General features: G+C 37.9%; 1 protein-coding gene across 2 annotated transcripts in view; it reads left to right on the forward strand.

Moving 5' to 3' along the window:
* Nucleotides 1-12,361, forward strand: part of FRK (fyn related Src family tyrosine kinase) — a 48,005-nt gene extending 35,644 nt beyond the window's left edge. For both annotated transcript variants that reach the window (XM_039731608.1, XM_039731607.1), the window contains exons 5-8: nucleotides 2,095-2,253; nucleotides 7,294-7,475; nucleotides 9,368-9,533; nucleotides 11,385-12,361. In XM_039731608.1, coding sequence (XP_039587542.1) covers nucleotides 2,095-2,253; nucleotides 7,294-7,475; nucleotides 9,368-9,533; nucleotides 11,385-11,578 — 701 coding nt within the window. In that variant the 3' untranslated portion in view covers nucleotides 11,579-12,361. The remainder of the gene's footprint in view (nucleotides 1-2,094; nucleotides 2,254-7,293; nucleotides 7,476-9,367; nucleotides 9,534-11,384) is intronic.
* The last annotated feature ends 1,685 nt before the right edge of the window (nucleotides 12,362-14,046 follow it).

Raw genomic sequence — 14,046 nt, forward strand, 5'->3', positions numbered from 1 at the left:
TTCATCCTTTTTAGGATCAACTTGTCAAATTTTGGCACTGATGTTAAATCATTAGTCATGCTGATGCATTTGCTTTTGGAGACAGAATGCTTCACACCATGCAGCTTCTCTGTAGATTTTAGGTTGATTTTCATGATAATGCATGTATCTTGAAACAAGTAAGCAAATGGGGCAAAATTTTAAATCAATATCAAAGTGAGTCCAAACCCTATAAAGACAACCCTAGACTTTAAAATTATTTCTTTAATCTAGAATTGGTGGAAAGTTTGAGTAAATCGCTAAAGATTGTGCTGTTCTAAACAAGAAAAGGATATACAATAAGCATCACAGATATTTTGGGTTTTCTCCCTGTCATAATCTCTGCTTTATCCAGACTAGGTGTGGTCATTTACTCTTTGTGCAGGCCCCCACTTTCCTCTGACAATGAGAAAAGAAAATTAGTATAGCTTGTACCTGTTGAGGAGCTGTATTATTGGCTGCTTGCCATTTATTGATGGAAATCCAAATACATTGACCACTCCTCCTAATGACATCCTATAAATTCTCACCAAAGTGGGCAATATGGAATTGCCAAGGGAAGTATGAGGAAACAGAAGTGAGAAGTACCTGTTCCTTGTAATGTAATCTTTGCTCTCTCAAGTAGTAATGTCAAGGGGCTCTTTTTTAATAAATTCTATGTCAGGAGCATTTCTGAATCATTCCTCTTGTATTGATACGAGGATAAGAAATCACACATCATTCCTATGTTTTAGGAAATAGGCTGGAGCATTTTTCAGGAGGTAGCATTCAAGGTAGGTGTTGGGTGAAGAGGCTGATTTTCTAGTCCTTTTTTGTAGAACAGATTTCTGTTGGAATTTTATTGCTGAGCCATTTAATATCCTCCAAGAGTTTAGCTTAATTTAAACATCCATGTTTGGAACAGAATCAAACTCCCAAATGAACCTTATACGTTACCTAATATAGAAAAACCCCATGAAGACTCCTTCTCTTGCAGCCTTGGCTTCTCAAACTACTTAGTCTGTTTACTGAGTAAGATGGGTTTGTTATTAAACATGGCATAGAGCAGAATAACTTGGATAACTAGACATTTTCCTCCTGAATCTGAACCGTAATATTTTCTTAATTAAAGTATTTTGATTTGTGAGACATTTGAGTAAGTGAATAATTTCAAATTTGCTTGCACACGCATTTTGAGGGAGACATTATTCACCAACTTCCTCAAACATCTGACAATATCTGATGACTACTGGATCATTCATCTAGAAAGCTTTGATTCTTTATTTGTTCATGTTTTCCCAATCAATCCCTTATTCAGGACACGTGACCTTTAATCCCACATTTGCCATGAATTTAGCTTCCTGTGCCATTTCTGACTGCTTCTTTGACATAGTTTCTGCATTTGTTCATTATATATATATATGTGAATAGAACTAGAGATGTTATGATCTTATGTAACATTTGAAAAGTTGGCATCATTTGCTGTTAAGACACTTTGGCATTTATGGGATTGTAAAATTAATGTTACATCTGCACATACATTGGTATTTGTGATAGGGTTGCTATTGCATGATCGTTATAAATAGCTATTTGTTTTTGTATATATAAAATGCACACATCATCTCTGCATATGCTAAACTGATTTCAGTGCTTTCAGGCTTTAATTGGTGAAGCTGAAAATATAGTGCAACAAATTTTTATTGCAGAACTAGTTTTCTCTCAGAAATTTTATGTTCATTTCCTATACACTCTCACCTCAGTTTCTGATCCTTTCATTAACAAGTTGTTTGTTTAAAATGTATCCCTTAATATTCTAGCCTCACTTTTTTTTTCTGTTTGGGGGAGTCCTGGGGGTGGTTGATTTTAGCCTTTATATTTCTGGTGGCTGGTACACATATGTTCTCTGTCCCTACACAACTGGCATGTTTCACTCATTAAATGTTTGTTTCAGCTGCACTGTCTGTTTTCTGTGGGAACTGTTAAGATTTGAAATGTTAATATACTTTCAAAGACAGAAAACAATATCAGTTTCTCCCTTAAGATTGCTGGTAGAAAGCCCTTTAATAACCTCAGTTTTGTTGTATGCTGTTGTTTCAGGTTCAATGGATCCAAAAGACTTTCTGAGGGAAGCACAAATAATGAAGAACTTGAGACACCCCAAGCTTATACAGCTTTATGCTGTCTGCACTTTGGAGGATCCAATTTATATTATTACTGAGCTGATGAGATATGGAAGTCTTCTAGAATACCTTAAAAGTAAGCAAATTACTCTAAACTCATTTTAAGGATGCTGCAGTTTAGTAAATACACTAACATAAAAGACAGAGGTACAACACCCTGGTTTAATGTAAAAGCTGCATTATTTGCCATGTGTGGGGTGATAAAAGCAGAAAGGTTTATGAATTTTTGACAACTGAAATATTTGAAAAGTAGGAAAGGATCACATCCACAGTCTGATTCTTGCCTTATAATGACCCATATTTTTCATCCATTTTTAGGAGTAGATGGGAACACACACAAAGGAATAAAAATATAAGTATCCAGAAGGATAAGTCATCATATTTGACATGAAATAGAAGCACTTCCACAAAATGTTCTTAACAGCTTTGAAAACTATTACTAGTCAGGGATAGCTTTTCACTACAAATTTGTCCCTTGCCTATCTCATCAGGGCTTTTATCTCAGTAGCACTTCAAAGTGCTCTTTTGAAGGCAAATAATAATTAAAAATAAAATTGTACAGCCTGGAACAGACTAGCATAATGATTGCACTTTTAAGTTCACTCTTGTTATTGGGAAATGCTTGATTCTAGTGTTGTTACCCATTTTCAGTTTAGCAGATGTCTGTGAGATGCTAAATGTCTTTAAAGCTGTAATGATTTCTTGAAGACAAAATGTTTGCCATGGTTGTCATGCTGAATTTCTTCTCTGTTTACAGCCCATAAAGCAAAGCCCTGTGTAATACCACAGACAGCATTTACCATGACACATGCCTTCCCCCATCTTTTCTGCAGAACCATTTTTAATTGAGGGTCTGTCCATGCACAATTACAGCTAAAGAAATCTCTGACACAGAGACAGCCCTACCAGGAACTGCCCAGAGTGGATCTGCAATGACCTTGGGCCAGATCATCCACAGTTTTGTAGGCATTTGCTGGCCAGAGGTAGCAAGGCACAAATTTCCTTCAAATTCTCATCTTTGGTTCCTTTGTGTGCAGATTGCAGCTTATATGATTGAAAGAGCCTGGAACATCAGGGAATGATTGCTGTGCATGGAAACATTTATTGCACTGGAGAAATAGCTCCTGAAAAAGCCAGGATGAGTCACAGCTATTGCAGAGGTGAAAATTGGTCTGTTAGTGTGCACAGAGTAAACATGTCCAGAGTATATCAGGTCTGCAGCCTGTGTATGGATCAGTTGCCAGCATATGCACAGCATCCTGCTCCTTGCCTAAGTGCTCACTCCTGTAGCTCTTCATCAGAAGCCGTAGAAAGTCAGCTGGTTTCCAGACAGTCATCAAGATATCCGTAAAACTGTCCAGTTGAAACCCAGTCTAGTGGTATCCCTCCTTGTCTGATGACCGATGCACAGGGAAGTGCACAGGACTAAGAGGTGGGGGCAGAGGTCCAAGGGTTTTGATACATATTGTGGTCAGAGAAAAGTAATTTCTGTCAGTGAGACTAATAAGGAAGGAGATTTGAAACTTGTATAGAGCTCTGTGACTGGAAGTGATCTATATCAACGGGAGTGCACAGCTCCTGGTAAGTTTTCTTGAGATTCAACCTCTGCAGAAAACAGGAAAATACTTCCAGAAGGCTTCTGTCTCTGTGTGCATGATGGGTAAATAAAGCAAACTAGAGTGGAGAAAAGTCCAGAGATATTCTTTGTTCCTATTCCCCTCCTAGAACTATATGGTATGCTTTTCCAGCTTTAAAAGTCCCTAATATTTTATTCACAGTTACTATCACATTTCCCCATAATGACAGCTACTTAATAATGATGGACATGGGAATTCCCTGTGCACACTGTAAATGTACTTTGGGAGAGTTCTTGATGAGCACTGCTATGCAGAGTTATTGAGCTGCCACCAGTATGAGAAAAATGCACCTGAAAACTTTTCTTTGTTATTGGAAGTGAATGAAATTGTCATAAATGTATGAGTGCTTTTATCAATTCTGATGGGCCTGGGGCTTGTTCTGGCAGGTATGTAGTCTTGAAATTCAGTGAATTATTGTGGAGGCAATGCCCTCACTGGAGAAAGTGCTGCTTATTTATTTTTCTCTTTTTTTATTGTCAGATATCTGTCAATGAGAATATTTTCCTGTCTTTTCTATATGAACAATTTTGATAGATTGCTTAGAACAGGGTGCAGACCCCAAGACTTCTTTAATATTTTCTCTAATAAATTTTTCAAATGAGGTTGAGGGTTATGTAAAAAAAATATTAGTAAAAAAGGACATGGAGGTACCACATTTTCTTGATCAGTTTATGAGGTTGAGGGTTATTTAAAAAATATTAGTAAAAAAGGACATGGAGGTACCACATTTTCTTGATCAGTTAAAGAATAACCCATAGGATTATTTATAAATTTATAAATTCAGCAGTAGTTCCTGATTTTGAGTGTGGAAGTTATGTAGACATATCTATAGCTAGCTAGCTAGATATAAACTTAGAGCAGCATTCCAGTACTTAATGGGAGCCTATAGGAGAGCTGGAGAGGGACTTTTAAAAAGGCCGCAGTGATAGGACAAGGGGGGGGATGGCTTTAAATTGAAAGATGGTAGGTTTAAATTAGGTAATTCTTAGAAATACTTCACTGTGAGGGTGGTGAGGTACTGGGATACTTTGTCCAGAGAAGTTGTGCTTGAACTTGTGTGCTCTGAATGGCCCAGCCTGGAGAAATCTTTATGAGACAGACATACATGGTTTACACCTCAGATCCCAATGAGACCTGTGATTTCATCCTCTGTCTTTGTGCACACGTTGTAGCTCCTGGTCACTGAGACTCTTCATTAAAGCTTTCCCTTTCACTCCAGAACAACTGCAGTGCAGAACCAGCTTACAGAGAGATCATCCAAAAAACACTGCAGCAGCCAGGGCAACAGTGGCCTCTTCCCCTCCCTCAGCCCACAGGCTAAAGGCAGTAGGTCAGCCCAGTCTGGTATTCCAAACATTCATTCCTAATAAAAGAAATGGTCTTTGAGGTGCCACTCCAGTGTTAGAGGTGGATCTTAACCTTGTCCTTTAGCATGGTGCACCTGAGTATCTGTAGAGAATAAAACAGGGGGGTTAAGCAGTTCTAACTCCTATTCTGCACTGAAGCATCTCATTAAACACGAGGCTGAGGAGTCACCCCTTTCTCCTGTGACATTGCCTTATTTTGCCTCTTGGAGCAAGCTTAAGTCTGGCTGTCCTGGAGCATCAGCAGACCAGTGGCAAACCTGTGCTCAACTTTGTTGGCATCCTTGTCTGGTCTCACCAGCAGGTAGTTCACAACAAATGCAGATGAAGTCATGTAAAGGGGAATATTTAAAGCTGACTGACACAGGCTAACTTCCAAAACCCAAGTACTAATGCAAGGTGCTTGAAAACATTTAATTATTTTCTGATTAAATACACCATGAGCATCATTTTTGGATTTATATCTTTGTCTAACAAGATGAATAATAAATGTTGATGTCTGCCAGTTATCAGAACAGAAAATCTTCAAAGTGTTGTATTATTCTGTGGACTGAGTGGATTTTCACACAACTCAATTTTTGTACCTCTCTCTTTGAAAAGTCCAGGCAGTATGAAACATATTTGTAGGAGAGGAAAAGACATTCTGAGTCAACAATAAAAGTAAATAATCTTAGTGTTGGAATTTTTAGCCTTAAAAATTACACACACAGGACAAATGCATTTTTTTTCCTAATTATGTCAGAGCATCCAAATGAGCAGGAAATTCAAGGCCTGGATTGCAGAATACATTAGTAAACAATGGCATTTCACATTCTTCATAAGGTGGGATGACAAAGTTCCATCAAATAAAATGCCAGAAATGGAGGAGGCTATTTAAAAAATGCTAAGAGGCTATTTAAAACAATGCTAAGACACACTATCACTGCAAATCAATTAAAAGTAAGTGAGAGAAAACTGCCAGCTACAAAAGTTTTATTTCTCTAACACAGAGGCAGTAAGTAAAAAATCACCAGCCTGATGACAAAGAACTGCCAATAAGCCTAGCAGCAAGGATTCAGCTTTTTGATATTAAGTTTCTGAAGCAAAGTTGAAATGGTTTTGGGTGTTAGAGACTACAGAGATAGAAAGCCATGCTTCAGCACTGCAGCATTTGAGATTGGGTGAAGTGGTCCTTGAATGTAATACTGATTTGGTTTACTATCCATTACCTCCTGGTTTAAATTCTTTGTGTTGAGAAAGTTGGTTAGTTGTCCCCAAAATGCCACAAAAGCCCTGAATTTGTACTCTAATATGTTATACCCCAATTAATTTTTTATTATTTCATTACCTGCCTTGCAATTTTTGGCTGCAGTTTTTCATGGCCTGAGACTTTCTTTCATTTGTAGAGAAAAGTTGCTCAGCTCAAAGTTCATCTACTGCATTGTTTGAACAATGATCTTTGATTTCCAAATCTCAATTTCTGAAAGTTGCTTATCTTGGTGTGGTGGGAATGACAAGCACATTGCTTCAAAAAGTTCTACTAGAGAAGGAGGCAGCTTGAAAAGCATCTCAAGGAGTCCTACTCTTGAGTAGCAACAACAGAGATAACAGCATGAAGCAGTCAAGTGGACTGGAAAGTGAAAATGAGTTATAGTTGACAGCAGAGGGTATTTTTCCTAGTCAGAATCATTGGAGAACAGGGAACAAGGGTAATTCTGTGCTTTTCCATCTTTAGTAAGCTCTGGCTACAACCACTGGGTACTGACATTAACTCTTACTCACAGTTTGGAACAGTTTTATGAATCATTTATGTCAGACAGGTGCATACTGTGTTACCATCAGTAGATAAAATATTTTCTTTTTGGACTGTGTCAGCAGCTCATTCCTGGCCTAGATTAACACCTGCGTGTATTATCTACTCTTTTAGAGAAGATGGGACAAACACTGTTACTCAGTTATTGGGAAATAAGTAATGTCATGCAGTAATCCCTGTCATTTGTCTGGGCTGTTACTTTATTACATTGCATGGTTTGGTTTATTTGTGTTGGCTTTTTGAACCAGGCAGGTTTTCAGTTATTTATGTCTGAAATCAGAATTTTCTTGTTCTTATGTTCTTGTCATCTCCTTTTTAAACAGAAGATGGAGGCTCTCAAATCTCCCTGACACATCAAATAGACATGGCTGCTCAGGTGGCTTCTGGGATGGCATACCTTGAATCTCAGAACTATATCCATCGGGACCTGGCAGCCAGGAATGTTCTTGTGGGTGAGCACAATGTTTACAAAGTGGCAGACTTCGGACTTGCAAGAGTTTTTAAGGTAGGTTGTGAAAGGGTTAATCATCCCTGCTCTTAACTCTGGAGAACAAGGTGGAAGAGGCCAAGTAAAGAATGAATTGTAGCCCTGAACTGATGGATTAAGACAAAGGCAAGCCCAGGCAGAAAAGGACCCATAACCTGTTCACTTGTATCTTCTACCTGCATTATCACATGCAAGGTTAGAAGTTGTCCTGTGTCTTTGTGCCAATCTGAAGAATCCTAGGGTCTGCTTCCCACCTAGCCACCCAGGAAGGATCCTGGCAAACAATACCCTTCACTGGACCAGCTTTATCCACAGTGTTTGCAGCATGGAGAGGAATGATGGAAAGATTGTACACCTGGGCCTGTAAGGGAAGGCACATAAAAATGTATGGACAAACACTCTCGCCTTGTTCACTTCCCCTCTGCCTCTAGAGTGCTTGTGATCACAGGTGGTAATCATAAAAGGACCTTATTCCTCTCCACAGCTAACAGCAAAGTTCATAAAGTGAGCTCTCAGAGCTTTAAGCCTGATGCAACTGCAAATTCTTTCCCACTGCACTGTTTTGTTTTTTTCTCTAGTCCTTGAAGGCAGAGAATGCCAAGGATCACTGGCCAGAGTATCCCTATGGAAGAGGTCTGGTTTAGAAATGAGATTTCTTACCTCTGAAAATGATTTGATCAGTGTTGGAAAGATTTATTTAGTCATATTTTATGGATTTCAGTGTGAAATCCATAATTTCTGAATCTGTGTTTTTTGGGGTTTTATTATTTATTTATGTTCTTGCACTGAGAAGGAAAAACAGAAAAAAGTCTTCTGCTTCTCATTTCATTTTTCCATTCAAACAGCAGAAATTGAAGTTCATAACAGAATTGGGTAACATACTGAAGTATAGAATAATAACTTAAAGGTAACAAGGGACTTTGAAAATTCTTTTAATTTAATTTTCATTGTTGTAAATATGCATAAGTTAATATTACAAGTTCTTTAACATAAAAAGTATATATTTTTTAATGAAGAATTATGGATATGTTTCTTGTTTCTAAAGATTAGTGTTATGGTCAAGATGCCAACTGTATAAGTATAGAGATCGAAATCAATAACAACCAGTCTTTTCAAAACTATTGGGCATTGCAGCTGGGAAATATACTGTATTCTGTATTTAAACAATCAAAAAAGCAAAATCTGGTGCATGTATGTCTGGATCTGCGTGTGAAAAACTTGACTGAGGCTTAGGTGCGACTTGTGTACACTAAATTACGTGTAGGGATTAAAGAGAGAAGAAATGTTCACAAAATTTAGATGTCTGTGTGATAAAACTTTAAGGACATGATTTCACAAATTTGCAACTCAACACTTTTTTTGTGTTTTTCATCTACAGTTTACCTTAATTAGCTCACATCAGTCAGAGTTTATTATTTCTTCCCCAAAAACCTGCTTAAGCCACTGTTATCAAAGTCAATGACCCTTCAACATCACAATAAATCACAGAAGAAAGGTTCTGAAATTCATTACCTCTTCCTCTTGCCTTCTCTCTTTACTGTAGACCAGACGTGGAGACATTTGGTCTCTAGTGTCAGCAGGATGCTTACACTGCCACTCCTGACAGACTTTTGAAATCTTGCATGCCAGGTCCAGAATTCACAGCAGCAAGTCATAATTAATCAGGAGCCACTCCAATGCTGTGTGCTTGCTTGAAATCATAAATGCTTTAGAAAAGCCTCTGATGAAGCTTCCACACTTTTCAACTGCAAAGCTGAATCCAATGGTAGACTTCAGAAAACGGGTACTTACATGAAAAATAAGAGTTTGGTTAAAAGATAAGGTTAAGCACATGCTGAGCTTAGTCAGATGCTTAAGTGCTTTGCTGAAGCAGATCTGAAACGAGGCTTGTTTTGTTTTACCCATGATAGGTAGAAAATGAAAAAATATATGAAGCTAGGACTGAAACAAAACTCCCAGTGAAATGGACAGCCCCGGAGGCAATCCGCTACAGCAGATTCAGCATTAAATCAGATGTCTGGTCCTTTGGGATACTTCTGTTTGAAATAATTACCTATGGGCAGATGCCTTATCATGGTAAGTACTTTTATCTAAAGAATGTTGTCTAATTTTTTTCTTGATTTCAGAATAATACAAAAAAGAAGGTTGAATGCCTGTACTATGGGCATGTTAAAGGGTTAAAATTTTAAAAAGAGGAAGAAGGTTGGTCAGATGAGGTCCATTTAATGGGGCAGACCTTTTGGCTTCCCTGGGCCTCCTGGCAGCTTTGAAAAGGCTGTGGTTAGCACACATTCAAGCTTCCTCTTGATGGAGTCAATCTGCACTGCACAGGCACCTAAGCCAGCTGGCTATTTTCCTCCATCATCAGATCAAAGATGCCAATTCTTGGAATGTGAAAAAGGAAAGAAATAAAAGAAGGATTTTTTGTTCCCCAACCTCCCCTTTTTGAATTTTTTTTTAATATATCTCATAGAAGAATAGATTATGTGTGAAGTGCTGCACAGGCACTTCGGAAAGAAAGTGTCTGAAAAATAAATCAGGGTGCTTTTACCCCCCTCCATCATATATGATTGTTAAAAGTCTTCATAAAGGAATAAATCACAATAATTAAATAATTAAAAAATAAAATGTCACCAACCTGAAAAGTAGATATAGTAGTCTAAGAGCAGCTACTATTTCTAGTACTGTGAGAAATGCTTAAGGAACTGTGGCTCTAATAACACAAGATATCAGTGAGATGATTGACTGTGACTCATTTTGTGCTGGTGAGTAGAACACAAGGGAAGAACTAAAGCAGAAAAGAAGTTATTTTGTGTCTGTACAGGCCTGAGGGGTGGTGCGTTTGCCATAAACTACATTTCACAGGGTCCCAAACTGATATTTTCTGTAAAAGGAAAAATTGATTTTGCTTTTTGATTCCCACCCTCACCTCCTGCAAAATTGTTCTGGAATAAAAAAAGCAAAGCAAAATATCCTGAAGTCTTATATAAACTGTAGTTGTGTGCATATGGACACACACACACATAAATACATCATTTTAGTATAAAAAATATGTAACACTGTGGCTCTGGATTTCGTCTGAAAACCCATCCAGTATTACCCCTTTGCAAAGGCATAGTTTATCTCTATCTTGAAAGTAGAAAATGTCATTTTACTATTTGCTTACTTGGTATTACTTTCAGGAGTTTGTTCTCAGTAGTCAGAAGTTTATGTTGATTTGTGGTGGCAGTGGATAATGTGCAGAGGAAACACCATCAGAGATCTAGGGAAAACAAGTTAACACTATTTAAGATTTAATTTAAAGAATAAAAAATTGGAAGAGAACTGGACAATAATCTTAGCATATAAAGGTGTAGCAAAAATAGGGGAATGGTTTCTTCTCCATAGCTGGCGATGATGGAGCAGGAGGGAGACCATTGCCCAGCTGCCCTTGAGAAATGAGGGCTGTCTTTAGGAAAAAGTTTCTAAATGTGAGGAAAATTCAGCAGCTGGTCAGGTTTTCTTAGGAGATTTTGTAGTCACTGAGACTAGAGGTGTTTAGGAACTATTGAAGCTAAATAGATGTCAGAGAAATTTTAAGAAATCCGAATGGTAGAAGGAAAGCCTCACACGCAGACAAACCTATTTGCAATGCCTTGCAGCTGGCACAGTCAGGGTGAGGTGGTGAGGAAATGTTGGAGGTGATTTTTAATTGCTGGTAAACACTAAGAAATGAGGCCCTGTCCCTTGAATCATTCACGGCCAGGCTGGAAGGGCTTTGAGCAACTTGGTCTAGTGTAAGATGTCTCTGCTCATGGCAGAGTCTTTAACTGGGTGGGTGATCTTTAAGGTCCTTTTCAACCCAAAGCATTCTGTGGTGATTCTGTGCTGAAGAGAGAGGAACACATGGCACCCTGAGTAACCTGATGAACTCATTTTGGCTTGCAGGTATGCCAGGACACCAAGTGATCCAGCTGTTGGAAAATGGGTACAGACTTCCTCAGCCGGAGACATGCCCAGCGCCACTCTACAAGCTGATGGAGAAGTGCTGGAGCGCGGAGGCCGAGGAGCGGCCCACCTTTGAGGCCCTCAGTGACCAGCTGGAGAACTACTTCAACAACGAGCTCTATTCCTTTGCCTAGGCCCAGGCCAAGGGACATGAACCCTCAGGATGCTCCTAAAGGACATGTCCTAGCCAACTTGGCTAATGGAGGCTGTGGAGTCAGCCTAACCCCAGGTGTGGGGTTATTTGAGGGTGCTGAAGAATTCTGGTACACTTCATCTCCTCCCTGATCTTCAAAGACTTAAATTTTTTGCTGCTGGCAAGTGTTTTGCAAAACAAAGCATCAGGAAGCTGGAGGGTGGGTGTTTCTAAAAAATACTCTTCTATTTATTTTAAAATGACATGTTGCAAGAACAAACAATTGAAATGAGTCTAGCTAAGTAACTATTGTAGCTTTTTGTAATTTCTTTATTGAAATAATTATTTACAGTTAGACTTTTCATTCCTATCATTTCTCGGGAAGGAATGTGATAGCTCTACACAGCAGGATCTGTGCTCCCAGAGTCCTTTCACTGTAAAAAATAATAAAAGTAATCTTGTGACTATGATGGCTCTGATTTGGCAGAATCCAAATTAATTGCCTTGCTTAGAATTGAAGTACATGTGCTTTTGAAAATAAACAGATATTCATGGGAGAAAATGAATTATTTGGTTTTGTAGATGCACAGGCTGATCTTTTTATATTTTGTCTACTGTATTCCTTTTACAAGAATAAACAAAATTATTATTTTGAATTATTATTAGAAGCTGTTTATTCCTAAGATTGTTAAATATCTATGAATTATTGTCCATCGAACTGTATTTATTTTATGGTTCTTAATTTTAGGGATATTGGAGGAAAATATATTTAACATGAACTCAAGATTGTCTCAGTGTTTTAGAGTGACAGCCTTTTCAATCCTGCTTCCCCAAATCACAAACCCTCTCCAACAGGGCAGGTCTAGGTATTTTGCAGAGTAACCTTCTTCAGGTTCAACTTTAATACAGGAGATTTGAGTAATAGATGATCCAGTTTATTTTCTTTCATGGAGAAATTCAGTCCAGGTGCTTCTTCTAGCAGTCTGTATATCTAGCTACAGACGTTAATATTTTTTGCCCTTTCCCTAACTACAATATAGTTCTGCTAAAATCTGGTATCACTGTGACAGTTTTATTTTCTTAGCTGTGAGACTTACAGAATCAAGTTTTAATTATTTACTTATGATTCATCAGTTAATTATTTAACAACATAATTCAGGAATTAAGAGCTGTATTGTGTTAACATTGTGTGAGGTCAATACAAGTGTGCTACCATTTTCCTCTAATATCAGAAAGATCCATTACTGGATCTGGGTGGCTTTTATTACATCTTTTCCATATGATTATCTTCACTTTATACTTCAAATCTATTCATCCTGTTTGCTTGCCTTGCTTCTAATTTTTAATTTCCTTTCCCCCTCCTGTGCCTTTGGATGGCAGCACACTGCTCATTTCTTTCATACACATCTCTTAAGTACTCATTATTCAAAAGCCCTTTCCTTATTTATAATTTTTCTTCTCTTTCTATCTCACTACAGTGGCTTTCCAGCACTGTGTCTATGTTCAACTTAATTTTCTGTGCAGTGTTTCTCTCTCTAAATCCTCTTTATACTAATTAAATTTGTAAAGCATAATACAGCTATAATTAATTAGCTGTCATAGAATCCATGTGATTTTGGAAAGTAATCATCCACTCTGAAAGAAGAAGAGGTTGAATGACTTTGCCAAACCCATCTGATAAGAGTTGGCATGGAAGGACCTGGGAGATTCCCAGGCAAAGTCTCCTGCTGTCCTCTGTCTATGCTTGTGTTGAGGCTTGTGCTAGCTTCTGGCTCATGGCCTCAACAAGATGTTATTTATGATTATCAAACTTCCATTAATCTATGCATCTCTTGTCTAGCTAGGAGCTATGTTTAACTCTGCTACAGCATGAAGTTAACCAACCCCACAGAGTGGGTTTCTGTGATAATAGGGATGCTGTTATGTGGAAAGATCTCTGCATTAAACTTGTGATCTTCCTGTTCAAACAGTATTTCTAACCTGATTTTTCAGATTTATGACATTAAGAATGTCACAAATAAAAGCTGAGTTTACCCAATTAAAAAAACCAAAAGCCCCAAACAAACAAAAAAAACAACAAAAAACCCCAACAAAAAACAAACAAAAAACCCCACCAAACAAGCAAACAAAAAAAAAACAAACAAAAAAACTCCAGAAAACAAACCCCAAAACCACAAAAAACCAAATCACAAAAAAAAAAACCTCCAAAAAAACCAAAACTGCTGATGAAAGATCAGCACAGATGTGTGCATTTTACAGGAGAAAAGTTACCAGGAAAAGAAAAATTGACAGATGGGAAAGTTTTCAGAATTCCAAATTACACCAGTTTGATCCAAGCTGTTCTGTGCTGGCCTCTGTCCTTGAGTGGAAGTCAACAGGATATTGCAGAACTCTACTGAAGCGACATCAGTAATTCTGAAGAAATCCCACTTGTACAATGAATATGTTCCAAAACCAGCATTTATGGAG

This window comes from Passer montanus, unplaced genomic scaffold (assembly GCF_014805655.1).
Source record: "Passer montanus isolate IOZ18808 unplaced genomic scaffold, ASM1480565v1 scaffold79, whole genome shotgun sequence".
NCBI classification, from domain to species: Eukaryota; Metazoa; Chordata; class Aves; order Passeriformes; family Passeridae; genus Passer; species Passer montanus.